Genomic DNA, 27,638 nt, shown 5'->3' with positions numbered 1-27,638 from the left:
ACTCCAGTTTGGATTTGATCATTAATACTACTCCAGTTTGGATTTGATCACTAATTCTACTCCAGTTTCGATTTAACCACGAACTCTACTCTAGTTTGGATATGTTCACTAATTCAACTCCAGTTTGAATTTGATCACCAATTATCCTCCAATGTGGATTTGATCATGAATCCTACTCCAGTTTGGATTTGATCATTAATCCTACTCCAGTTAAGATTTAATCATTAATCCTACTCTTGTTTGGATTTGACCACTCATTCCTACTCCAGTTTGGATTTGATCATTAATTCTACTCCAGTTTGAATTTGATCATTAATCCTACTTCAGTTTGGGTTTGATCACTAACTATACTCCAGTTTGGATTTAATCACTAATTCTACTCCAGTTTGGATTTGTTCACCAATTCGACTCCAATTTGAATTTGATCACTAATTCTACTCCAGATTGGCTTTGCTCAATAATCCTACTCCAGTTTGGATTTAATCACTAATTCTACTCCAGTTTCAATTTCATCATTAATTCTACTCCAGTTTGGATTTCATCACTAGTCCTACTCCAGTTTCAATTTCATCACTACTCCTACTCCAGTTTCGATTTCACCACTAGTCCTACTCCAGGTTGGATTTGATCACAAATCCAATTCCAGTTTGAATTTGATCATTAATCCTACTCCAATTCGGATTTGATCAGTAACTCTACTCCAATTTGGAGTTGATCATTAATCCTACTCCAGTTTGAATTTGATCATTAATCCTACTCCAGCCTGGATTTTATCATTAATCCTACTACAGTTTGGATTTGATCATTAATTCCTACTCCAGTTTGAATTTGATCACTAATTCTACTGCAGTTTGGAATTGATCATTAATCCTACTTCAGTTTGGGTTTGATCACTAACTATACTCCAGTTTGGATTTAATCACTAATTCTACTCCAGTTTGGATTTGTTCACTAATTCGACTCCAAATTGAATTTGATCACTAATTCTACTCCAGATTGGATTTGCCCAATAATCGTAATCCAGTTTGGATTTAATCACTAATTCTACTCCAGTTTCAATTTCATCACTAATTCTACTCCAGTTTGAATTTAATCACGAATGCTACTCCAGTTTGGATTTGATCATTAATCCTACTCCAGCTAAGATTTAACCATTAATCCTACTCTTGTTTGGATTTGATCACTAACTCTACTCCAGTTTGAATTTAATCACTAATTCATTTTGCAGTATGGAATTGATCATAAATCCTACTCCAGTATGGATTTGATCATTAATCCTACTCCAGTTTGGATTTGATCATTAATCCTATTGAAGTTTGAATTTGATCACTAATTCTACTCCAGATTGGATTTGCTCAATAACCGTACTCCAGTTTGGATTTAATCACTAATTCTACTCCAGGTTCAATTTCATTACTAATTCTACTCCAGTTTGGATTTGATCATTAATCCTACTTCAGTTTGAATTTGATCACTAATTCTACTGCAGTTTGGATTTGATCATTAATCCTACTCCAGTTTGGATTTAATCACTAATTCTACTCCAGTTTGGATTTGTTCACTAATTCGACTCCAATTTGGATTTAATCACTAATTCTACTCCAGTTTCAATTTCATCACTAATTCTACTCCAGTTTGGATTTCATCACTAGTCCTACTCCAGTTTGGATTTGATCACTACTCCTACTCCAGTTTCGATTTCACCACTAGTCCTACTCCAGGTTGGATTTGATCACAAATCCAATTCCAGTTTGAATTTGATGATTAATCCAGTTGGGATGTGATCATTAATTCTACTCCAGTTTGGATTTCATCACTAATTCTACTCCAGTTTGAATTTAATCACGAATTCTACTCTAGTTTGGATATGTTCATTAATTCAACTCCAGTTTGGATTTGATCACTAATTCTACTCCAGATTGGATTTGCTCATTAATCCAACTCCAGGTCAGATTTGATCATTAATTCTACTCCAGTTTGAATTTAATCAATCATTGTACTGCAGTTTGGATTTGATCATTAATCCTACTCCAGTTTGCATTTGATCACTAATTCTACTCCAGTTTCGATTTAACCACGAATTCTATTCTAGTTTGGATATGTTCACTAATTCAACTCCAGTTTGAATTTGATTACCAATTATCCTCCAGTTTGGATTTGATCATGAATCCTACTCCAGTTTGGATTTGATCATTAATCCTACTCCAATTAAGATTTAATCATTAATCCTACTCTTGTTTGAATTTGATCACTCATTCCTACTCCAGTTTGGATTTGATCATTAATTCTACTCCAGTTTGAATTTGATCACTAATTCTACTGCAGTTTGGATTTGATCATTAATCCTACTTCAGTTTGGGTTTGATCACTAACTATACTCCAGTTTGGATTTAATCACTAATTCTACTCCAGTTTGGATTTGTTCACTAATTCGACTCCAATTTGAATTTGATCACTAATTCTACTCCAGATTGGATTTGCTCAATAATCGTACTCCAGTTTGGATTTAATCACTAATTCTACTCCAGTTTCAATTTCATCACTAATTCTACTCCAGTTTGGATTTCATCACTAGTCCTACTCCAGTTAGCATTTGATCATTAATTCTACTGCAGTTTGGATTTGATCATTAATCCTACTCCAGTTTGGATTTGATCATTAATCCTACTCCAGTTTGGATTTAATCACTAATTCTACTCCTGTTTGGATTTGTTCACTAATTCGACTCCAATTTGGATTTCATCACTAATTCTACTCCAGTTTCAATTTCATCACTAATTCTACTCCAGTTTGGATTTCATCACTAGTCCTACTCCAGTTTGGATTTGATCACTACTCCTACTCCAGTTTTGATTTCACCACTAGTCTTACTCCAGGTTGGATTTGAGCACAAATCCAATTCCAGTTTGAATTTGATCATTAATCCTACTCCAGTTGGGATTTGATCATTAATCTTACTCCAGTTTGGATTTGATCATTAAGTCTACTCCAGTTTGAATTTGATCACTAATTCTACTGCAGTTTAGATTTGATCATTAATCCTACTTCAGTTTGGATTTGATCATTAATCCTACTCCATTTTGGATTTGATCATTAATCCTGCTGCAGTTTAGATTTGATCCTTAATCCTACTCCAGTTTGGATTTGTTCACTGAATATACTCAAGTTTAGATTTGATCGCTGATTCTACTGCAGTTTGGATTTGATCATTAATCCTACTCCAGTTTGAATTTGATCATTAATCCTACTCCAGTTTGAATTTGATCATTAATGTTACTTGAATTTGATTTGGTCACTAATTCTACTCATGTTTGGGTTTGCTCATTAATTCTCCTCCAGTTTGGATTTGATCAGTCATTCTATTCCAGTTTGAATTTGATCATTAATCCTACAACAGTTTGGATTTGATCATTAATCCTACTCCAGTTTGGATTTGATCACTAATTCTACTCCTGTTTGGATTTGTTCACTAATTCGACTCCAATTTGGATTTCATCACTAATTCTACTCCAGTTTCAATTTCATCACTAATTCTACTCCAGTTTGGATTTCATCACTAGTCCTACTCCAGTTTGGATTTGATCACTACTCCTACTCCAGTTTTGATTTCACCACTAGTCTTACTCCAGGTTGGATTTGAGCACAAATCCAATTCCAGTTTGAATTTGATCATTAATCCTACTCCAGTTGGGATTTGATCATTAATCTTACTCCAGTTTGGATTTGATCATTAAGTCTACTCCAGTTTGAATTTGATCACTAATTCTACTGCAGTTTAGATTTGATCATTAATCCTACTTCAGTTTGGATTTGATCATTAATCCTACTCCATTTTGGATTTGATCATTAATCCTGCTGCAGTTTAGATTTGATCCTTAATCCTACTCCAGTTTGGATTTGTTCACTGAATATACTCAAGTTTAGATTTGATCGCTGATTCTACTGCAGTTTGGATTTGATCATTAATCCTACTCCAGTTTGAATTTGATCATTAATCCTACTCCAGTTTGAATTTGATCATTAATGTTACTTGAATTTGATTTGGTCACTAATTCTACTCATGTTTGGGTTTGCTCATTAATTCTCCTCCAGTTTGGATTTGATCAGTCATTCTATTCCAGTTTGAATTTGATCATTAATCCTACAACAGTTTGGATTTGATCATTAATCCTACTCCAGTTTGGATTTGATCACTAATTCTACTGCAGTTTAGATTTCATCATTAATCCTACTTCTGTTTGGATTTGATCACTAATCCTACTCCAGTTTCGATTTGATCACTAACTCTACTCCAGTTTGCATTTGATCACTAATTCATACTGCAGTTTGGATTTGATCATTAATCCTGCTCCAGTTTGGATTTGATCACTGAATATACACCAGTTTGGATTTGATCATTAATTCTACTGCATTTTGGATTTGATCATCAATCCTACTCCAGTTTGGATTTGATCATTAATCCTACTCCAGTTTGGATTTGATCACTAATTCTACTCCAGATTAGATTTGCTCATTAATCCAACTCCAGGTCAGATTTGATCATTAATTCTACTCCAGTTTGAATTTGATCAATCATTCTACTCCAGTTTGCATTTGATCATTAATTCTACTGCAGTTTGGATTTGATCATTAATCCTACTCCAGTTTGGATTTGATCAGTAATTCTACTCCAATTTGGAGTTGATCATTAATCCTACTTCAGTTTGGATTTGATCATTAATCCTACTTCAGTTTGGGTTTGACCACTAACTATACTCCAGTTTGAATTTGATCATTAATCCTACTCCAGTTGGGATTTGATCATTAATCCTACTCCAGTTTGGATTTGATCATTAACTCTACTCCAATTTGTATTTGATCATTAATTCTACTCCAGTTTGAATTTGATCACTAATTCTACTGCAGTTTAGCTTTGATCATTAATCCTACTTCAGTTTGGATTTGATCACTAACTCTACTCCAGTTTGAATTTGATCACTAATTCATATTGCAGTTTGGATTTGATCATTAATCCTACTCCAGTTTGGATTTGATCATTAATCCTACTCCAGTTTGGAATTGATCATAAATCCTACTCCAGTTTGGATTTGATCATTAATCCTACTCCAGTTTGGATTTGATCATTAATCCTATTGAAGTTTGAATTTGATCATTAATCTTACTTGAATTTGGACTTGGTCACTAATTCTCCTCCAGTTTGAAATTGATCATTAATCCTACTCAGTTTGGATTTGATCATTAATTCTACTCCAGTTTGGATTTGTTCACTAATTCGACTCCAATTTGGATTTAATCACTAATTCTACTCCAGTTGCAATTTCATCATTAATTCTACTCCAGTTTGGATTTCATCACTAGTCCTACTCCAGTTTGGATTTGATCACTACTCCTACTCCAGTTTCGATTTCACCACTAGTCCTACTCCAGGTTGGATTCGATAACAAATCCAATTCCAGTTTGAATTTGATCATTAATCCTACTCCAGTTGGGATTTGATCATTAATCCTACTCCAGTTTGTATTTGATCATTAATTCTACTCCAGTTTGAATCTGATCACTAATTCTACTGCAGTTTGAATTTGATCACTAATTCTACTGCAGTTTAGATTTGATCATTAATCCTACTTCAGTTTGGATTTGATCACAAATCCTACTCCAGTTTGGATTTGATCACTAACTCTACTCCAGTTTGAATTTGATCACTAATTCATATTGCAGTTTGGATTTGATCATTAATCCTACTCCAGTTTGGATTTGATCATTAATCCTATTCCAGTTTGGATTTGATAATTAATTCTACTCCAGTTTGGAATTGATCAGAAATCCTACTCCCGTATAGATTTGTTCATTAATCCTACTCCAGTTTGGATTTGATCATTAATCCTATTGAAGTTTGAATTTGATCATTAATCTTACTTGAATTTGGATTTGGTCACTAATTCTACTCCAGTCTGGATTTGCTCATTAATTCGACTCCTGTTTGGATTTGATCAATAATTCTACTCCAATTTGGAGTTTATCATTCATCCTACTCCAATTCAGATTTGATCAGTAATTTTACTCCAATTTGGAGTTGATCATTAATCCTACTCCAGTCTGGATTTTATCATTAATCCTACTCTAGTTTGAATTTGATCATTAATCCTACTCCAGCCTGGATTTTATCATGAATTCTACTCCAGTTTGGATTTGTTTACTAATCCTACTCCAGTTTGAATTTGATCACTAATCCTACTTCTGTTTGGATTTGATCATTAATCCTACTCTAGTTTAGAGTTGATCATTAATCCTACTCCTATTTAAATTTGACCACTAATTCTACTCCAGTTTGGATTTGATCATTAATCCTACTCCAGTTTGGATTTAATCACTAATTCTACTCCAGTTTCAATTTCATCACTAGGGTCTTACTCCAGTTTCGATTTCACCACTAGTCTTACTCCAGTTTGGATTTGATCACTAATCCTACTCCAGTTTGAATTTGATCACTCCAGTTTACATTTGATCACTAGTCCTACTCCACTTTGTATTTAGTCATTAGCTCTACTCGAGTTTGGATTTAATCACTAATTCTACTCAGTTTGGATTGCATCATTAATGCTACTCCAGTTTGCATTTGATCACTAATCAAGTGTGAAATTGTTCACTTTGGCGGGAAGAATAAAAAAGCAGAGTATTACTTATATAGAGAACGACTGCCGAATTCCGAGGTGCCGAGTAATCTTGTTGTTCTTGTGCTTGGCTCATAAAAAGTTAGTTTGCAGGTACAACAAGTAATGGAGAAGGCTAATGGAATGCTATCCTTTATTACGAGAGGGATTGAACATAAAAGTAAGGATGTTATGCTTCAGTTACACAGGGCATTGGTGAGACCACATCTCGAATACTGCATGCAGTTTTGGTCTCCTTATTTTAGGAGGATGTAAATTCAATGGTGGCAGTTCAGAGGAGCTTTACTAGATTGATACCTGGAATGAGCGGGTTGTTTTATGAGGAAAGCTTAGACAGACTGAGCTTGTTTCCACTGGAGTTTAGAAGAGTGAGGGCTGATTTGATTGAAGTATACAAGATCCTGAATGATCTCGACAAGGTGAATACGGAAAGGATGTTTCCTCTTGTGGGTGTGTCCTGAAGTAGGAGGCACTGTTTTAAAATTAGGGGTTGACCTTTTAGGACAGAGATGAGGAGAAATTTTTTCTCTCAGGGACTTGTGCATATTTGGAACTCTCTGCCTCAGAATGTGGTGGAGTTGGAGTCATTGAATATTTTTAAGGCACAGGTAGATAGATTCTTGTTAGGCAATGGATCAAAGGTTATCGGAGGTAAATGGGAACGTGGAACTCGAAACGACAATCAGATCGGCCATGATCTCATTGAGTGGTAGAGCAGGCTCGAGGGGCCGAATGGCCTACTTCTGCTCCTAATTTGAATGTTTGTATGAATATACTGCATATAATTTTGTGTGATAAATATAAAGATTAAAAGTCCCAGAGATTCGCACTCCCTGGCAGTCTGAATTTGACGATATGCACTTACGCTGTAGGACGGATAGGTGCAGCTGCAGGGATAGATGACAATGATGATGAGGAGGAGGATGCTGCTGCCACTGCTTGTGTCGATGTCGGTGCCGCCTGTTGCTTTTCTTCAGCTAAATTAGTTCCACTTGTTCGAGATACAGGTGTGCTAGGAGTGCCAACAGCAATGGGAGAAATAGGAATTATCGGAGTTGTGGGAGTTAATGGTGCAATTGTCTGTAGGAAAATGAAAATAAAAATAATATTTTATGTCCAATCACAACATTCTGCAACAGTTAAGCCCAAGGAAAATTATTTGTATCCAGTAAACCTAACCGATGGCAGCATTTAGCTATAAGTTTGTAGAAACAACAGGTGAAATAGCTCTGTAGCGTCAAACAGGTGAGAATGAATAAACAGACCATTTTATGTCAAAGCCAGCAATTTTTTTTATTAGTTTCATTAATTTCACCTACAGCTAATGTTCTTGATAAGCTGCATGGGTGTGCAACCAGACAGGTACCTGGAAATGATAGATCATGTGCCTGAAAACACGAAAGAAAACTGGCTGTGCACAACTAAATGTGAAAGGAAAATTGTCCCCAACCATTCTAATGAAGGCACAAGTTGAGAAAGGTGACAGGGGAAAGTCAGCAAACTTTATAGACCAGTTAGCTCAACATCTGTTGTTAGGAAATTGTTAAAAGTCTGTAGTCAAAGATAGCGTATTTGAAGACCTTGAAATTTTTAGCTGGTTAGAGGGAACAAATGTTTAATAACATTTTCAGCTGAAAAGCAGACAAGAAGCTCCCAACATCTTAATTCATCTTCTGTTTACTTGTCCCATGACCACCCCATTTTATCTTGCACCATAATCCCTTTCGTCATTTAAGCAATCCTGCTTTCTATCCTATCACAGGCTTTTGTTCTTTCCTCCCTCAACTTCAACCTTAAATCCCCATCCCCAGCCTTTTTTTTTTATTCATGGGATGTGGGTGTTGCTGGCCAGGCCAGCATTTAATGTCCATCTCTAATTGCCCTTGTTCAGAGGGCACTTAAGAGTCAACCACATTGCTGTGGGTCTGCAGTCACATGTAGGCCAGACCAGGTAAGGACGGCACATTTCTTTCCCTAAAGGACATTAGTGAACCAGATGGGGTTTTATGACAATCAATAATGGTTTCATTGTCATTGTTAGTCTTTTAATTCCAGATTATTATTGAATTCAAATTCCACCATCTGCCGGGTCCCCAAAAGGATGGGAGGTCAATCAGGAATAGTCAATCCTCGAGGTAACAAAGTCATGGATGAGGAGTTCAACTGATGAGCTGAGACAGGGTGTTAGGGGGAATTAAATATACAAATATTAAAAAAAAGAATACAGCAAGAATTTACTGAAAAACCCCTAAAATCTCCAGGCAGACATAGCTGCTAAACATATTAAGAGTTGAAGATTACCAGATGAACATTGCACAGCCTTGAGAGTCAGACTGGAGACAAAAGTATGACATAAATTAATCACATGGGGAAGGGGCAGATGGTTTTAGCTTAGATATGGAAAGATGAAAGAGGGGGCTTTGATGAAACACAAACAGTCTTGAGTTGTAAGAACCAAGGTCTTTGACTACGTGTTTTAATTCTGATTGGATAATATAATTATGTATACATTCTTTAGAATAATTGGTTGGCAAAATCACATGTTTATGTACTCAATAGGATAGAGTTAGTATGGAACTGGTGTGTCGGCTACCAATTGGATGTATTCAAATGTATTCAAATGTGTTATGATAAGAAAAGATACAAAAGTAATGAAATGTAATCAATCAGGGAGCTGGGTCTTCATTCTTAGGAATGATTGCGGCTCCCTTGCATATGCTTGAATAAAACCGGTTAAAAGGAAGCCTGAGTCTCTGTGGTCGTTGCGGGATCGGAGAGTGTAACATCTCCTCTTCACAGGGGCAGAGCCAGGCGATATTACTGAGGTGGCAATAGGCAGTCTTAGAGTTGGCATGGATATGTGGTCAGTGGCTCATCTCAGGATCAAAAGATTGCAAACAGAATGATTCAGCCTTATACAGCTGTCAAGGAGAGGGAAGCAAGGGATCAATGACAATGGCTTCAGTCTTCAAATATTTAGTTGGGAGAAAATTTCAGTCCACCCAGTATTGGGTGCTGACAGGAGTCTGACAATTTTGACACAATGAAAGAGTCAAGAAAGTTGTGGTGATGAGGTGTTCTGGCTATCCACAGCATACATATGGAAACTGACATTATATTTTCTGATAATGAAGATGAGAACTAGAATAGATCTAAGAATAGACAGGGTGCTAAAAAGATGTACTAGAATGGTGCAAGGGACGAGGGACTTCAGTTATATGGAGAGGCTGGAGAAGTTGGGTTTGAACAGAGGCAAAAGAGTCACAGATGACATGAAGAAATTCATTTATATGCAGCTAGTTATGATCGAGAACGTACTGCCTGAAAGGGTGGTGGGATCAGATTCAATTAATGCTTTCAGAGAATTGGACAAATAAGTTGGAAAATTTCCAGAGCTATGGTGAAAAAGCAGGGGAGTGGGACTAACAGGATAGTTCTGCCAAAGAGCAGACATAGGCACAATAGTGCAAATCACCTCCTTATAAGCTGCAAATTTACATGATTCTATATTCCAACACCATCCCACTTACATTACAACAAAAACTCATGTACATGGCAGTTCTGTTGCTGAATTCTAGGTTGCCAAAGTAAAAGGGGCATAAAATATTCATTGACAGATACATAGATCTGAGAGAATGCAACGTTTTCTTTTTGCAGACCACATTCAAACATCAGGTAAAACGTACTCGGGGTTTTTTGAAGCTATTCGCTGATTGCTGCTGGGTATCCTCAGAATGTCGTCGTTTCCGTTGTCCACTATCAGCTGCTGAATCTCCTTCACCTGACTCCACAGTTGCATTTAAGCCAAGAGGATCAGACTACAAGAGAAACAAAATACTAGTTATATTACATGAATGTATAATGAAGATTTTTCCATCAAATCTTTAGTGCTGCCACAATGTGTATTAAACTCTTAACATGTTGAAAAACTTTGAATTCCCTATGCTGTACCCTCTCTGTCAGCAGTTCCCAAACTGTGGGTCACGACACAAACTGGGGTCACAGAAACAACGATTGGGGTCACGAGCTCTCTTTCCACTGAGAGTGCACCCCGCACCAAGGCCCAGGGAGCACCCACCCTAACCTTGAACTGTCTCAGGAATGCTTTTCACCTTCTACAGGTCATTTAAAAATCTCGCCTTCAGTGCTGCAGCCAAACATTGGCTAGGGCTGCCAGATCTGTGCACCTCCCCGCTGCCCACCATCAGTTGGATGATGCATGTGTGTGGGTGAATGGGGTGGGGAAAGAGTGGATCATTACAGTGTCTGTATGTTGTGCAGGGGTGGGGGGGGGGGGAGGCGCGGAGGCGCAGGGGAGAGGAGAGGAACTGGTCACAGTGTGTCTGGGAGAGGAGAGGGACTGGTCACAGTGTGTCCGGGAGAGGAGAGGGACTGGTAAAAGTGTGTCCGGGAGACGAGAGGGACTGGTCACAGTGTGTCCGGGAGAGGAGAAGAACTGGTCACAGTGTGTCCGGGAGGGGAGAGGGACTGATCACAGTATGTCCAGGAGGGGAGAGGGACTGATCACAGTGCGTCCAGGAGGGGAGAGGGACTGAACACAGTGTGTCCGGGAGAGGAGACGGACTGATCACAGTATGTCCGGGAGGGGAGAGGGACTGATCACAGTGTGTCTGGGAAGGGAGAGGGACTGATCACAGTATGTCCGGGACGGGAGAGGGGCTGATTACAGTGTGTCTGGGAGGGGAGAGGAACTGATCACAGTGTTTCCGGGAGGGGAGAGGGATTGCTCACAGTGTGTCCGGGAGGAGAGGGACAAATCACAGTGTATCCAGGAGGGGAGAGGGACTTATCACAGTGTATCCGGGAGGGAAAACGACTGATCACAGTGTGTACGAGAGAGGAGAGGGACTGATAACAGTGCGTCCGGGAGGGGAGAGGGACTGATCACAGTGTGTCCGGGAGGGGAGAGGGACTGATCACACTGTTACCAGGAGGGGAGACGGACTGATCACAGTGTGTCCGGGTTGAGGGGGGCTGATCACAGTGTATCCAGGAGGGGAAAGGGATGATCACAGTGTGTCCGGGAAGGGAGAGGGACAGGTCACAGTGTGTCCGGGAGGAGAGGGGCTGATCACAGTGTGCCCGGGAGGGGAGAGGGACTGACTACACTGTGTCGGGGAGGGTAGAGGAACTTATCACAGTGTGTCCATGAGGGGAGAGGGACTGATCACAGTGTGTCCGGGAGGGGAGGGGGACTGATCACAGTGTGTCCAGGAGGGGAGAGGGACTGATCACGGTGTATCCGGGAAGGGAGAGGGACTAATCGCAGTGTGTCCGGGAGGGGAGAGGGACTGATCTCGGTGTGTCCAGGAGGGGAGAGGGACTTATCACAGAGTATCCGGGAGGGAAAACGACTGATCACAGTGTGTACGGGAGGGGAGAGGGACTGATCACAGAGAGTCCGGGAGGGGAGGGGGACTGATCGCAGTGTGTCCGGGAGGGGAGAGGAACTGATCAGAGTGTGTCCGGGAGGAAAGGGACAGATCACAGTGTGACAAGGAGGGGAGAGGGACTTATCACAGAGTATCCGGGAGGGAAAACGACTGATCACAGTGTGTCCGGGAGGGGAGAGGAACTGATCACAGTGTGTCCGGGAGGGGAGGGTGACTGATCACAGTGTGTCTGGGAGGGGAGAGGGTACTGATCACAGTGTGCCCAGGAGGGGAGGGGGACTGATCACAGTGTAACCGGGTGGATGGGGTCTGATCACATTGTGTCCGGGAGGAGGGGGAGTGATCACAGTGTGACCAGGAGGGGAGAGGGACTGATCACAGTGTACCCAGGAGAGGAGAGGGACTGATCACATTGCATCCGGGAGGGGAGAGGGACTGATCACAGTGTTTCCGGGAGGGGAGACGGCCTGATTACACTGTGTCCGGGAAGGGACCGGGACTGATCAAAGTGTGTCAGGGATAGAGGAACAGATCACAGTGTATCTAGGAGGGGAAACGACTGGTCGCATTGTGTACGGGAGGGGAGAGGGACTGATCACAGTGTGTCCGGGAGGGACAGGGACTGATCACAGTGTATCCAGGTGGAGGGGACTGATCACAGTATGTCCGGGAGGAGGGGGGACTGATCACAGTGTTTCCAGGAGGGGAAAGGGATGATCACAGTGTGTCTGGGAGGGGAGAGGGACTGATCACAGTGTACCCAGGAGAGGAGAGGGACTGATCACATTGCGTCCGGGAGGGGAGAGGGACTGATCACAGTGTTTCCGGGAGGGGAGACGGCCTGATTACACTGTGTCCGGGAAGGGACCGGGACTGATCAAAGTGTGTCAGGGATAGAGGAACAGATCACAGTGTATCTAGGAGGGGAAACGACTGTTCGCATTGTGTCCGGGAGGGGCGAGGGACTGATCACAGTGTATCCAGGTGGAGGGGACTGATCACAGTATGTCCGGGAGGAGGGGGGACTGATCACAGTGTTTCCAGGAGGGGAAAGGGATGATCACAGTGTGTCCGGGAGGGGAGAGGGACAGGTCACACTGTGTCCGGGAGGGGAGGGACAGATCACAGTGTGTCCGGGAGGGGAGAGGGACTGACCACAGTGTGTCGGGGAGGGTAGAGGAACTTATCACAGTGTGTCCGTGAGGGGAGAGGGACTAATCACAGTGTGTCCGGGAGTGGAGGGGGACTGATCACAGTGTGTCCGGGAGGGGAGGGGGACTGATCACAGTGTGTCCAGTAGGGGAGAGGGACAGATCACGGTGTATCCGGGAGGGGAAAGGGACTAATCGCAGTGTGTCCGGAAGGGAAGAGGGACTGATCACAGTGTGTCCGGGTAGGAGAGGGACTGATCACAGAGTATCAGGGAGGGAAAACGACTGATCACAGTGTGTATGGGAGGGGAGAGGGACTGATCACAGAGAGTCCAGGAGCGGAGAGGGACAGATCACAGTGTATCCAGGTGGGGAGAGGGACTTATCACAGAGTATCCGGGAGGGAAAACGACTGATCACAGTGTGTACGGGAGGGGAAAGGGACTGATCACAGTGTGTCCGGGAGGGGAGGGGGAGTGATCACAGTGTGTCCGGGAGGAAAGGGAGAGATCACAGTGTGTCCAGGAGGGGAGAGGGACTGATCACAGTGCGTCCGGTAGGGGAGAGGGACTGACCACAGTGTGTCGGGGAGGGTAGAGGAACTTATCACAGTGTGTCCGTGAGGGGAGAGGGACTGATCACAGTGTGTCCGGGAGTGGAGGGGGACTGATCACAGTGTGTCCGGGAGGGGAGAGGGACTGATCACTGTGTTTCCAGGAGGGGAGACGGACTGATCACAGTGTGTCCGGAAGGAGGGGGAGTGATCACAGTGTATGCAGGAGGGGAGGGGGACTGACCACAGTGTGTATGAGAGGAGGGGGAGTGATCACAGTGTATGCAGGAGGGGAGAGGGACTGATCACAGTGTATCCAGGAGAGCAGACGGACTGATCACAGTGTGTCCAGTAGAAGAGGGACGGTTCACAGCGTTTCCAGGAGGGAAGAGGGACTGATCACAGTGTGTCCAGGAGAGGAGACGAACTGATCACACTGTGTCCAGGAGGGGAGAGGGACTGATCACAGTGTGTGCGGAAGGGGAGAGGGACAGATCACGGAGTGTCCGGGTGGGGAGAGGGACTGATCACAGTGTGTCCAGGAGGGGAGAGGGACTGATGACAGTATGTCGGAGAAGTGAGAGGGACCGATCACAGTGAATGTGGAAGGGGAGAAGGACTGATTACAGAGTGTCCGGGAGAGGAGACGGACTGATCACACTGTGTCCGGGAGGGGAGGGGGACTGATCACAGTGCGTTGGGGAGGGGAGGGGGACTGATCACAGTGTGTCCGGGAGGGGAGGGGGACTGATCACAGTGTGTCCGCGAGGGGAGAGAGACTGATCACAGTGTGTCCGGGAGGGGAGGGGGACTGATCACAGTGTGTCCGCGAGGGGAGAGAGACTGATCACAGTCTGTCCGGGTGGGGAGAGGGACTGATCAGAGTGTGTCTGAGAGGAGAGGGACAGATCACAGTGTGTCCAGGAGGGGAGGGGGACTGATCACAGTGCGTCCGGGAGGGGAGAGGGACTGATCACTGTGTTTCCAGGAGGGGAGACGGACTGATTGCAGTGTGTCCGGGAGGAGAGGGAGTGATCACAGTGTGACCGGGAGGAGCGGGAGTGATCACAGTGTATGCAGTAGGGGAGACGGACTGATCACAGTGTGTCCAGTAGGAGAGGGACTGTTCACAGCGTTTCCAGGAGGGAAGAGGGACTGATCACAGTGTGCCCAGGAGAGGAGACGAACTGATCACACTGTGTCCGAGAGGGGAGAGGGACTGATCACAGTGTGTCCGGGAGGGGAGGGGGATTGATCACGGTGTGTCCGGGAGTGGAGAGGGACTGATCACAGTGTGTCTGGGAGGGGAGAGGAACTAATCACAGTGTGTCCATGCGGGGAGAGGGACCGATCACGGTGTGTCCGGGAGTGGAGAGGGACTGATCACCATGTGCCCGGGAGGGGTGAGGGACAGATCACAGTGTGTCTGGGAGGATAGGGACAGATCACAGTGTGTCCGGGTGGAGGGGGACTGACCACAGTGTGTCCGGAAGGAGGGGGAGTGATCACAGTGTATGCAGGAGGGGAGAGGGACTGATCACAGTGTGTCCGGGAGGATAGCGACAGATCACAGTGTGTCCGGGTGGAGGGGGACTGACCACAGTGTGTCCGGAAGGAGGGGGAGTGATCACAGTGTATGCAGGAAAGGAGACGGACTGATCACACTGTGTCCGAGAGGGGAGAGGGACTGTTCACGGTGTGTCCGGGAGTGGAGGGGGACTGATCACCATGTGTCCGGGAGGGGAGAGGGACAGATCACAGTGTGTCCAGGAGGGGAGAGAGACTGATCACAGTGTGTCCGGCAGGGGAGAGGAACTTATCACAGTGTGTCCATGTGGGGAGAGGGACTGATCACGGTGTGTCCGGGAGTGGAGGGGGACTGATCACCATGTGTCCGGGAGGGGAGAGGGACAGATCACAGTGTGTCCAGGAGGGGAGAGGGACTGATCACAGTGTATCCGGGAGGGGAGAGGGACTGATCATAGACTTTCCAGGAGGGAAGAGGAACGGATCACATTGTGTCCGGGAGGGGAGATGGACTGATCAAAGTGTGTCCGGGAGGGGAGAGAGACTGATCAAAGTGTGTCCGGGAGGGGAGAGAGACTGATCACGGTGTGTCCGGGAGGGGAGAGAGACTGATCGCAGTGTGTCCGGAGGAGAGAGGGACTGATCACTGTGTTTCCAGGGGGGGGGAGAGAAATTGATCACAGTGTGTCCGGCAGGGTACAGGAACTTATCACAGTGTATCCATGTGGGGAGAGGGACTAATCATGGTGTGTCCGGGAGTGGAGGGGGACTGATCACAGTGTGTCCAGGAGGGGAGAGGGACGGATCACAGTGTGTCCGGGAGGGGAGATGGACTGATCACAGTGTGTCCAGGAGAGGAGACGGACTGATGACAGTGTGTCTGGGAAGTGAGAGGGACTGATCACAGTGAGTGCGGAAGGGGAGTGCGACTGATTACAGAGTGTCCAGGTGAGGAGACAGACTGATCACAGTGCGTTGCGGAGGGGAGGGGGACTGATCACAGTGCGTTGGGGAGGGGAGGGGGACTGATCACAGTGCGTCCGGGACGGGAGAGGGACAGATCACAGTGTGTCAAGGAGAGGAGAGGGACTGATCACTGTGTTTCCGGGAGGGGAGAGAAATTCATCACTGTGTGTCCGGCAGGGTACAGGAACTTATCACAGTGTGTCCATGTGGGGAGAGGGACTGATCATGGTGTGTCCGGGAGTGGAGGGGGACTGATCACAGTGTGTCCAGGAGGGGAGAGGGACGTACCACAGTGTGTCCGGGAGGGGAGATGGACTGATCACACTGTGTCCAGGAGAGGAGACGGACTGATGACAGTGTGTCTGGGAAGTGAGAGGGACTGATCACAGTGAGTGCGGAAGGGGAGTGGGACGGATTACAGAGTGTCCAGGTGAGGAGACGGACTGATCACAGTGCGTTGGGGAGGGGAGGGGAGGGGGACTGATCACAGTGCGTTGGGGAGGGGAGGGGGACTGATCACAGTGTGTCCGAAAGGGGAGAGGGACTGATCAGAGTGTGTCTGGCAGGAGAGGGACAGATCACAGTGTGTCCAGGAGGGGAGAGGGACTGATCACAGTGCGTCCGGGAGGGGAGAGGGACTGATCACTGTCTTTCCAGGAGGGGAGACGGACTGATTACAGTGTGTCTGGGAGGAGAGGGACAGATCACAGTGTGTCCGGGTGGAGGGGGACTGAATACAGTGTGTCTGGGAGGAGGGGGAGGGATCACAGTTTATGCAGGAGAGGAGACGGACTGATCACAGTGTGTCCAGTAGGAGAGGGACTGTTCACGGCGTTTCCAGGAGGGAAGAGGGACTGATCACAGTGTGTCCGGGAGGGGAGACGAACTGATCACAGTGTGTCTGGGAAGGGAGAGAGTCTGATCACAGTGAGTGCGGAAGGGTAGAGGAACTTATCATAATGTGTCCGGGTGGGGAGAGGGACTGATCACGGTTTGTCCGGGAGTGGAGGGGGACAGATCACAGTGTGTCCGGGAGAGGAGAGGGACTGATCACAGTGTGTCCAGCAGGGTAGAGGAACTTATCACAGTGTGTCCGGGTGGGGAGACGGACTGATCACAGTGTGTCCGGGAGGGGAGAGGAACTGTTCACAGTGTGTCCAGGAGGGGAGAGGGACTTATCACAGAGAGTCCGGGAGGGTAGGGGGACTGATCACAGTGTTTCCGGGAGGGGAGAGGGACAGATCACAGTGTATCCAGGAGGGGAGAGGGACTTATCACAGAGTATCCGGGAGGGAAAACGACTGATCACAGTGTGTCCGGGAGGGGAGGGGGAGTGATCACAGTGTGTCCGGGAGGGGAGAGTGACTGATCACAGAGAGTACGGGAGGGGAGGGGGAGTGATCGCAGTGTGTCCGGTAGGAAAGGGACAGATCACAGTGTGTCCAGGAGGGGAGAGGGACAGATTACAGTGTGTCCGGGAGGGGAGAGGGACTGATCACAGTGAGTGCGGAAAGGGAGAGAGACTGATCACAGAGTGTCCGGGCGGGGAGGGGGACTGATCGCAGTATATCCAGGAGAGGAGAGGGACTGATCACAACGTATCCGGAAAGGGAGAGGGACTGATCAGAGTGTGTCCGGAAGGAGAGGGACAGATCACAGTGTGTCCGGAGGAGGGGGAGTGATCACAGTGTCCAGGAGGGGAGAGGGACCGATCACAGTGTGTCCGGGAAGGGAGAGGGATTGATCACAGTGTGTCCGGGAGGAGAGGAACAGATCACAGTGTATCCAGGAGGGGAGAGGGACTGATCAGAGTGTGTCCGGGAGGGGAGGGACAGATCACAGTGTGACCAGGAGGGGAGAGGGACTGATCACAGTGTGTCCAGGAGGGGAGAGGGACTGATCACAGTGTGTCCGGGAGGGGAGAGGGACTGATAACAGTGTGTCCAGGAGGGGAGAGGGACTGATCACAGTGCGTCCGGGAGGAGAGGGACAGATCACAGTGTGTCCGGAGGAGGCAGAGTGATCACAGTGTATCCAGGAGTGGAGAGGGACTGAGCACAGTGTGTCCAGGAGGGGAGACGGACTGATCACAGTGTGTCCGGAAGGAGGGGGACTGAACACAGTGCGTCCGGGAGGGGAGAGGGACTGATCAAAATGTGTCCGGGAGGGGAGCGGGACTGATCAGAGTGTGTCCGGGAGGAGTGGGACAGATCACAGTGTGACCAGGAGGGGCGAGGGACTGATCACAGTGTGTCCGGGAAGGGAGAGGGATTGATCACAGTGTGTCCGGGAGGAGAGGGACAGATCACAGCGTATCCAGGAGGGGAGAGGGACTGATCACGTTGTGTCCAGGAGGGGAGAGAGACTGATCACAGTGTGTCCGGGAGGGGAGAGGGACTGATAACAGTGTGTCCAGGAGGGGAGGGGGACTGATCACAGTGCGTCTGGGAGGGGAGAGGGACTGATCACTGTGTTTCCGGGAGGGGAGACGGATGATCACAATGTGTCCGGGAGGAGAGGGACAGATCACAGTGTGTCCGGGGCGAGGGGGACTGACCACAGTGTGTCCGGGAGGAGGGGTAGTTATCACAGTGTATCCAGGACGGGAGAAGGACTGATCACAGTGTGTCCGGGAGGGGAGGGGGACTGATCACAGTGTGTCCGGGAGGAGAGGGACAGATCACAGTGTGTCCGGGTGGAGGGGGAGTGATCAAAGTATATCCAGGAGGGGAGATGGACTGATCACAGTGTGTCTGGGAAGGGAAAGGGACTAATCACAGTGTGTCCAGGAGGAGAAGGACAGATCACAGCGTATCCAGGAGGGGAGAGGGACAAATCACAGTGTATCCGGGAGGAATGGGACAGATCACAGTGTGACCAGGAGGGGAGAGGGACTGATCACGGTGTATCCAGGAGGGGAGAGGGACTGAACACAGTGCGGCCGGGAGGGGAGAGGGACTGATCACAGTGCGTCCGGGAGGGGAGAGGGACTGATCACTGTGTTTCCAGGAGGGGAGACGGACTGATCACAGTGTGTCCGGGAGGAGAGGGACAGATCACAGTGTGGCCGGTGGAGGGGGACTGACCACAGTGTGTCCGGGAGGAGGGGGAGTGATCACAGTGCATGCAGGAGGGGAGTGGGACTGATCACAGTGTATCCAGGAGAGGAGACGGACTGATCACAGTGTGTCCGGGAGGGGAGAGGGACTGATCACAGTGTGTGCGGAAGGGGAGAGGGACAGATCACAGAGTGTCCAGGTGGGGAGAGGGACTGATCACGGTGTGTCCGGGAGTGGAGGGGGACTGATCACAGTGTGTCCGGGAGGGGAGATGGACTGATCACAGTGTGTACAGGAGAGGAGACGGACTGATGACAGTATGTCTGGGAAGTGAGAGGGACCGATCACAGTGAGTGCGGAAGGGGAGAGGGTCTGATTACAGAGTGTCCGGGAGAGGAGACGGACTGATCACACTGTGTCCGGGAGGGAAGGGGGACTGATCACAGTGCGTTGGGGAGGGGAGGGGAGGGGAGGGGGACTGATCACAGTATGTCCGAGAGGGGAGTGGGACTGATCACAGCGTGTCCGGGAGGGGAGAGGGACTGATCACAGTCTGTCCGGGTGGGGAGAGGGACTGATCAGAGTGTGTCTGAGAGGAGAGGGACAGATCACAGTGTGTCCAGGAGGGGAGAGGGACTGATCACAGTGTGTTCGGGTGGAGGGGGACTGACCACAGTGTGTCCGGGAGGAGGGGGAGTGATCACAGTGTGTCCAGTAGGAGAGGGACTGTTCACAGCGTTTCCAGGAGGGAAGAGGGACTGATCACAGTGTGCCCAGGAGAGGAGACGAACTGATCACACTGTGTCCGAGAGGGGAGAGGAACTGATCACAGTGTGTCCGGGTGGGGAGAGGGACTGATCACGGTGTGTCCAGGAGGGGAGAGAGACTGATCACGGTGTGTCCGGGAGTGGAGGGGGACTGATCACCGTGTGTCCGGGAGGGGAGAGGGACAGATCACAGTGTGTCCAGGAGGGGAGAGAGACTGATCACAGTGTGTCCGGCAGGGTAGAGGAACTTATCACAGTGTGTCCATGTGGGGAGAGGGACTGATCACGGTGTGTCCGGGAGTGGAGGGGGACTGATCACAGTGTGTCCCGGAGGGGAGAGGGTAGGATCACAGTGTGTCTGGGAGGGGAGTGGGACTGATTACAGAGTGTCCGGGAGAGGAGACGGACTGATCACACTGTGTCCGGGAGGGGAGGGGGACTGATCACAGTGCGTTGGGGAGGGGAGCGGGACTGATCACAGTGTGTCCGGGAGGGGAGAGGGACTGATCAGAGTGTGTCTGGGAGGAGAGGGACAGATCACAGTGTGTCCAGGAGGGGAGAGGGACGGATCACAGTGCGTCCGGGAGGGGAGAGGGACTGAACACTGTATTTACAGGAGGGGAGACGGACTGATTACAGTGTGTCCGGGAGCAGAGGGACAGATCACAGTGTGTCCGGTGGAGGGGGACTGACCACAGTGTGTCCGGATAGGGGAGAGGGACAGATCACAATGTGTCCAGGAGGGGAGAGGGACTGATTACAATGTGTCCGGGAGGGGAGAGGGACAGATCACAGTGTGTCCAGGAGGGGAGAGGGACTGATCACAGTGTGTCCAGGAGGGAAGAGGGACGGATCACAGTGTGTCCGGGAGGGGAGATGGACTGATCACAGTGTGTCCAGGAGTGGAGAGAGACTGATCAATGTGTATCCGGCAGGGTACAGGAACTTATCACAGTGTATCCATGTGGGGAGAGGGACTGATCACAGTGTGTCCAGGAGGGGAGATGGACTGATCACAGTGTGTCCAGGAGAGGAGACGGATTGATGACAGTGTGTCTGGGAAGTGAGAGGGACTGATCACAGTGAGTGCGGAAGGGGATGGGACGGATCACAGTGCGTTGGGGAGGGGAGGGGGACTGATCACAGTGTGTCCAAAAGGGGAGAGGAACTGATCAGAGTGCGTCTGGGAGGAGAGGGACAGATCACAGTGTGTCCAGGAGGAGAGGGGGACTGATCACAGTGCGTCCGGGAGGGGAGAGGGACTGATCACTGTGTTTCCAGGAGGGGAGATGGACTGATTACAGTGTGTCCGGGAGGAGAGGGACAGATCACAGTGTGTCCGGGTGGAGGGGGACTGACCACAGTGTGTCCAGGAGGAGGGGGACTGATCACAGTGTATCCAGGAGAGGAGACGGACTGATCACAGTGTGTCCAGTAGGAGAGGGACTGTTCACAGCGTTTCCAGGAGGGAAGAGGGACTGATCACAGTGTGTCTGGGAAGGGAGAGGGGCTGATCACAGTGAGTGCGGAAGGGTAGAGGAACTTATCACAATGTGTCCGGGTGGGGAGAGGGACTGATCACGGTTTGTCCGGGAGAGGAGAGGGACTGATCACAGTGTGTCCAGGAGAGGAGAGGGACGGATCACAGTGTGTCCGGGAGGGGAGATGGACTGATCACAGTGTGTCCAGGAGAGGAGACGGACAGATGACAGCGTGTCTGGGAAGTGAGGGGGACTGATCACAGTGAGTGCGGAAGGGGAGTGGGACTGATTACAGAGTGTCCGGGAGAGGAGACGGACTGATCACAGTGCGTTGGGGAGGGGAGGGGGACTGATCACAGTGTGTCCGAAAGGGGAGAGGGACTGATCAGAGTGTGTCTGGGAGGAGAGGGACAGATCACAGTGTGTCCAGGAGGGCAGAGGGACTGATCACAGTACGTCCGGGAGGGGAGAGGGACTGATCACTGTGTTTCCAGGAGAGGAGAGGGAGTGATTACAGTGTGTCCGGGAGGAGAGGGACAGATCACAATGTGTCCGGGTGGAGAGGGACTGACCACAGTGTGTCCGGGAGGAGGTGGAGTGATCACAGTGTATGCAGGAGGGGAGAGGGACTGATCACAGTGTATCCAGGAGAGGAGACGGACTGATCACAGTGTGTCCAGTAGGAGAGGGACTGTTCACAGCGTTTCCAGGAGGGAAGAGGGACTGATCACAGTGTGTCCGGGAGGGGAGACGAATTGATCACACTGTGTCCGGGAGGGGACAGGGACTGATCACAGTGTGTCTGGGAAGGGAGTGGGGCTGATCACAGTGAGTGCGGAAGGGTAGAGGAACTTATCACAATATGTCCGGGTGGGGAGAGGGACTGATCACAATTTGTCCGGGAGTGGAGGGGGACTGATCACAGTGTGTCCGGGAGAGGAGAGGGACTGATCACAGTGTGTCCGGCAGGGTAGAGGAACTTATCACAGTGTGTCCGGGAGGGGAGGGGGACTGATCACAGTGTGTCCAGGAGGGAAAGGGATGATCACAGTGTGTCCGGGAGGGGAGAGGGACCGATCGCAGTGTGTCCGGGAGTGGAGGGGGATTGATCACAGTGTATCCGGGAGGGGAAAGGATCTGATCACAGCGTGTCCGGGAGTGGAAGGGGACTGATCGCAGTGTGTCCGGGAGTGGAAGGGGAGTGATCACAGTGTGTCCGGGAGGAAAGGGACAGATCACAGTGTGTCCAGGAGGGGAGAGGGACTGATCACAATGAGTGCAGAAGGGGAGAGAGACTGATCACAGAGTGTCCGGGCGGGGAGGGGGACTGATCACAATGTATCCGGGAAGGGAGAGGGACTGATCAGAATGTGTCCGGAAGGAGAGGGACAGATCACAGTGTTTCCGGAGGAGGGGGAGTGATCACACTGAATCCAGGAGGGGAGAGGGACCGATCACAGAGTGTCCGGGTGGGGAGAGGGACTGATCACGGTGTGTCCGGGAGTGGAGGGGGACTGATCACAGTGTGTCCGGGAGGGGAGAGGGACTGATCACAGTATGTCCGGCAGGGTAGAGGAACTTATCACAGTGTGTCCATGTGGGGAGAGGGACTGATCACGGTGTGTCCGGGAGTGGAGGGGGACTGATCACAGTGTTGTCCGGGAGGGGAGAGGGACAGATTACAGTGTGTCCAGCAGGGGAGAGGGACTTATCACAGTGTATCCGGGAGGGGAGAGGGACTGACCACAGAGTTTCCAGAAGGGAAGAGGGACGGATCACAGTGTATCCGGGAGGGGAGATGGACTGATCAAATGTGTATAGGAGAGGAGACGGACTGATGACAGTATGTCTGGGAAGTGAGAGGGACCGATCACAGTGAGTGCGGAAGGGGAGAGGGTCTGATTACAGAGTGTCCGGCAGAGGAGACAGACTGATCACACTGTGTCCGGGAGGGGAGGGGGACTGATCACAGTGCGTTGGGGAGGGGAGGGGGACTGATCACAGTGTGTCCGGGAGGGGAGAGGGACTGATCACAGTCTGTCTGGGTGGGGAGAGGGACGGATCAGAGTGTGTCTGAGAGGAGAGGGACAGATCACAGTGAGTCCAGGAGGGGAGAGGGACTGATCACAGTGCGTCCAGGAGGGGAGAGGGACTGATCACTGTGTTTCCGGGAGGGGAGAGAGACTGATCACTGTGTGTCCGGGAGGGGAGAGAGACTGATCACTGTGTGTCCGGCAGGGTACAGGAACTTATCACAGTGTGTCCATGTGGGGAGAGGGACTGATCACGGTGTGTCCGGGAGGGGAGAGAGACTGATAACAGTGTGTCCGGGTGGAGAGGGACAGATCACAGTGCATCCGGGAGGGGAGAGGGACTGATCACAGTGCGTCCGGGAGGGGAGAGGCACTGATCACAGTGCGTCCGGGAGGAGAGGGACAGATCACAGAGTGTCCGGAGGAGGCGGAGTGATCACAGTGTATCCAGGAGTGGAGAGGGACTGAACACAGTGCGTCCGGGAGGGGAGGGGGACTGATCAAAGTGTGTCTGGGAGGGGAGAGGGACAGATCACAGTGTATCCAGGAGGGGAGAGGGACCGAACACAGTGCGTCCGGGAGGGGAGAGGGACTGATCAGAGTGTGTCCGGGAGGAGAGGGACAGATCACAGTGTGTCCGGGAGTGGAGCGGGACTGATCACAGTGTTTCCGGGAGGGGAGAGGGACAGATCACAGTGTGTCCAGGAGGGGAGGGGGATTGATCACGGTGTGTCCAGGAGGGGAGAGGGACTGATCACAGTGGAGCCGGGAGGGGAGACGGACTGATCACAGAGTTTCCAGGAGGGAAGAGGGACTGATCACAGTGTGTCGGGGAGGGGAGATGGACTGATCACAGTGTGTGCAGGAGAGGAGACGGACTGATGACAGTGTGTCTGGGAAGTGAGTGGGACTGATCACAGTGCGTTGGGGAGGGGAAGGGGACTGATCACAGCGTGTCCGGGAGGGGAGGGGGACTGATCACAGTGTGTCCGTGAGGGGAGAGGGAGTGATCACAGTGTGTCCGGGAGGGGAGAGAGACTGATCACAGTGTGTCCGGGAGGGGAGGGGGACTGATCACAGTGTGTCCGGGAAGGGAGAGGGACAGATCACAGTGTATCCAGGAGGGGAGAGGGACTTATCACAGTGTGTCCATGTGGGGAGAGGGACTGATCACGGTGTGTCCGGGAGGGGAAAAGGTTGATCACACTGTATCCGGCAGGGTAGAGGAACTTATCACAGTGTGTCCGGGTGGGGAGAGGGACTGATCACGGTGTGTCCGGGAGTGGAGGGGGACTGATCACAGTGTGTCCGGGAGAGGAGAGGGACTGATTAGAGTGTGTCCGGGAGGAGTGGGACAGATCACAGTGTATCCAGGAGGGGAGAGGGACAAATCACAGTGTATCTGGGAGGAGTGGGACAGATCACAGTGTGACCAAGAGGGGAGAGGGACTGATCACAGTGTGTCCAGGAGAGGAGATGAACTGAACACAGTGCACCCGGAAGGGGAGTGGGACTGATCACAGTGTGTCCGGGAGGGGAGCGGGACTGATCAGAGTGTGTCCGGGAGGGGTGGGACAGATCACTGTGTGACCAGGAGGGGAGAGAGACTGATCACAGTGTGTCCAGGAGGGGAGACGGACTGATCACAGTGTGTCCGGGAGAAGAGGGACAGATCACAGTGTGTCCGGGTGCAGGGGGACTAAACACAGTGTGTCCGGGAGGCGGAGGACTGATCACAGTGTATCCAGGAGAGGAGACGGACTGATCATAGTGTGTCCAGGAGGAGAGGGACTGTTCACAGTGTATCCAGGAGAGGAGACGGACTGATCACAGTGTGTCCAGGAGGAGAGGGACTGTACACAGCGTTTCCAGTAGGGAAGAGGGACTGATCACAGTGTGTCCAGGAGGGGAGAGGGACGATCACAGTGTGTCCGGGAGAGGAGGGGGACTGATCACAGTGTGTCCGGGAGGGGAGGGGGACTGATCACAGTGTATCAGGGAGGAGAGGGACAGATCACAGTGTGTCCGGGTGGAGGGGGACTGATAAGTGTGTCCGGGCGGAGGGGGACTGATGACAGTGTGTCCGGGAAGGGAGAGGGACAGATCACAGTGTGTCCGGGAGGGGTGAGGAACTGATCACAGTGTTTCCGGGAGGAGGGGGACTGATCACAGTGTTTCCAAGAGGAGAGGGACTGTGTCTGGGAGGAGAGAGGGACAGATCACAGTGTGTCCAGGAGGGGAGAGGGACTGTGCGTCGGGGAGGGGAGGGGGACTGATCACAGTGTTTCCGGGAGGAGGGGGACTGATCACAGTGTGTCCGGGAGGGAAGAGGGACTGATCACAGTGTGTCCGGGAGGGATAAGGAATGATCACAGTGTGTCCGGGAGGGAAGAGGGACTGATCACAGTGTTTCCGGGAGGAGGGGGACTGATCACAGTGTGTCCGGGAGGGAAGAGGGACTGATCACAGTGTGTCCGGGAGGGAGAAGGAAGGATCACAGTGTGTCCGGGAAGGGACAGGGACTGATCACAGTGTGTCCGGGAAGAGACAGGGACTGATCACAGTGTGTCTGGGACGGGAGAGGGACTGATCACAGTGTGTCCGGGAGGGGAGGGGGATTGATCACAGTGTATCCAGGAGAGGAGAGGGACTGATCAAAGTGCATCCGCGAAGGGAGAGGGACTGATCACAGTGTGTCCGGGAGGGGAGAGGGACAGATCACAGTGTGTCCGGGAGGGGAGAGGGACAGTGTGTTCGTTGGGAAGTGCGGTTGAGGAGCCGATTACAGTATGTGCGCATGGCGTACGGGCTGATTACAGTGTGTCCACGGGAGGGGGGGGGAAGTATAGTGGGGCTGATTACACTGTGTGTGCGGGGGGAAGAAGGGCTGATTGCAGTGTGTTCATTGGGGAGTAGGGTTTAGGAGCCGATTACAGTGTGCGTGCATGGGGGGAGGGGTGATAATGCGCGTATCGGGGAAAGGGGCTACTTCGTATGTGTGCGTGCGGGGGGATAGGGGCTGATTACAGTGCGTGCACGGGGGAAGAGGGGCTGATTACAGTGTGTATGTGATGGGGAGAGGGACTGGTTACAGTGAGTGTGTGGGGGGGAGGGGCTGATTACAATGCGTGCGTTGGGAGAGGAACTGATTACAGTGAGTGTGTAGGGGGGGGAGGGGCTGATTACAATGCGTGCGTTGGGAGAGGGACTGATTACAGTGAGTGTGAGGGGAAGAAAGGCAGTTTACTGCGTGTGGGCACGTGGGAGACGGACTGATTTCAGCGTGTGTGTGTCTGACAGGAGAGGGGCTGATAAATGTGTGCACGTTGGAGAGGGGCTGATTACAGTGTGTGTGCAGAGGGAGAGGGGCTGATTTCAGTTTGTGTTCGACGGGAGAGGGGCTGATTACCGTGTGCGCAGGGGAGAGGGGATGATTACAGTGTGTGCCGCGGGGTGAGGAATGGAATACAGTGTGTGTGTGGGGGAGAGGAGCTGATCACAGTCTCTGCAGGGGGAGAGGGACTGATTACAGTGGGTGTGCAGAGGGAGAGGGGCTAATTACAGTGTGTTTGCGGAGGGGAGAAGGGCTCATTACAGTGTGTCTGCAGGGGGAGAGGGACTTATTACAGTGTGCGCGCATGGGGACAGGTGATGATTACAGTGTGTATGCTGGGATGAGAGGTAGGTTATTGCACGTATGCACGCGGGAGAGGGGCTGTTTTCAGTTTCTGTTCAACGGGAGAGGGGCTGATTACCATGTGTGCCCGGAGGGAGAGGGACTGATTAAAGTGTGTGGGGGGTGGAGAGGAGCTGATCACAGTCTGTGCAGGGGGAGAGGGATTGATTACAGAGGGCGTGCAGAGGGAGAGGGGCTGATTACAGTGTGTCTGCAGGGGGAGAAGGACTGATTACAGTGTGTGTGTGTGTGTGGGGGGGGGAGAACGCCTGATTACAAACTGTGCATGGGGGGAGGGGGGCTGATTACAGTGTGTGTGCGGGGGGGGAAAAGGGGATGA

General features: G+C 49.9%; 1 protein-coding gene across 2 annotated transcripts in view; it reads right to left on the bottom strand.

Moving 5' to 3' along the window:
- pcif1 (phosphorylated CTD interacting factor 1) overlaps positions 1–27,638 on the bottom strand; it is a 205,463-nt gene that overhangs the window by 136,434 nt on the left and 41,391 nt on the right. For both annotated transcript variants that reach the window (XM_078555515.1, XM_078555516.1), the window contains exons 3-4: positions 10,358–10,489; positions 7,537–7,751 (exon numbers count right to left, since the gene is read on the bottom strand). In XM_078555515.1, the coding sequence (XP_078411641.1) occupies positions 7,537–7,751; positions 10,358–10,489 (347 nt within the window). The remainder of the gene's footprint in view (positions 1–7,536; positions 7,752–10,357; positions 10,490–27,638) is intronic.

This window comes from Cetorhinus maximus, chromosome 13 (assembly GCF_964194155.1).
Source record: "Cetorhinus maximus chromosome 13, sCetMax3.hap1.1, whole genome shotgun sequence".
NCBI classification, from domain to species: Eukaryota; Metazoa; Chordata; class Chondrichthyes; order Lamniformes; family Cetorhinidae; genus Cetorhinus; species Cetorhinus maximus.
Note: the sequence above shows the minus strand (reverse complement) of the source record. Positions and strands in the feature narration are given on the sequence as shown.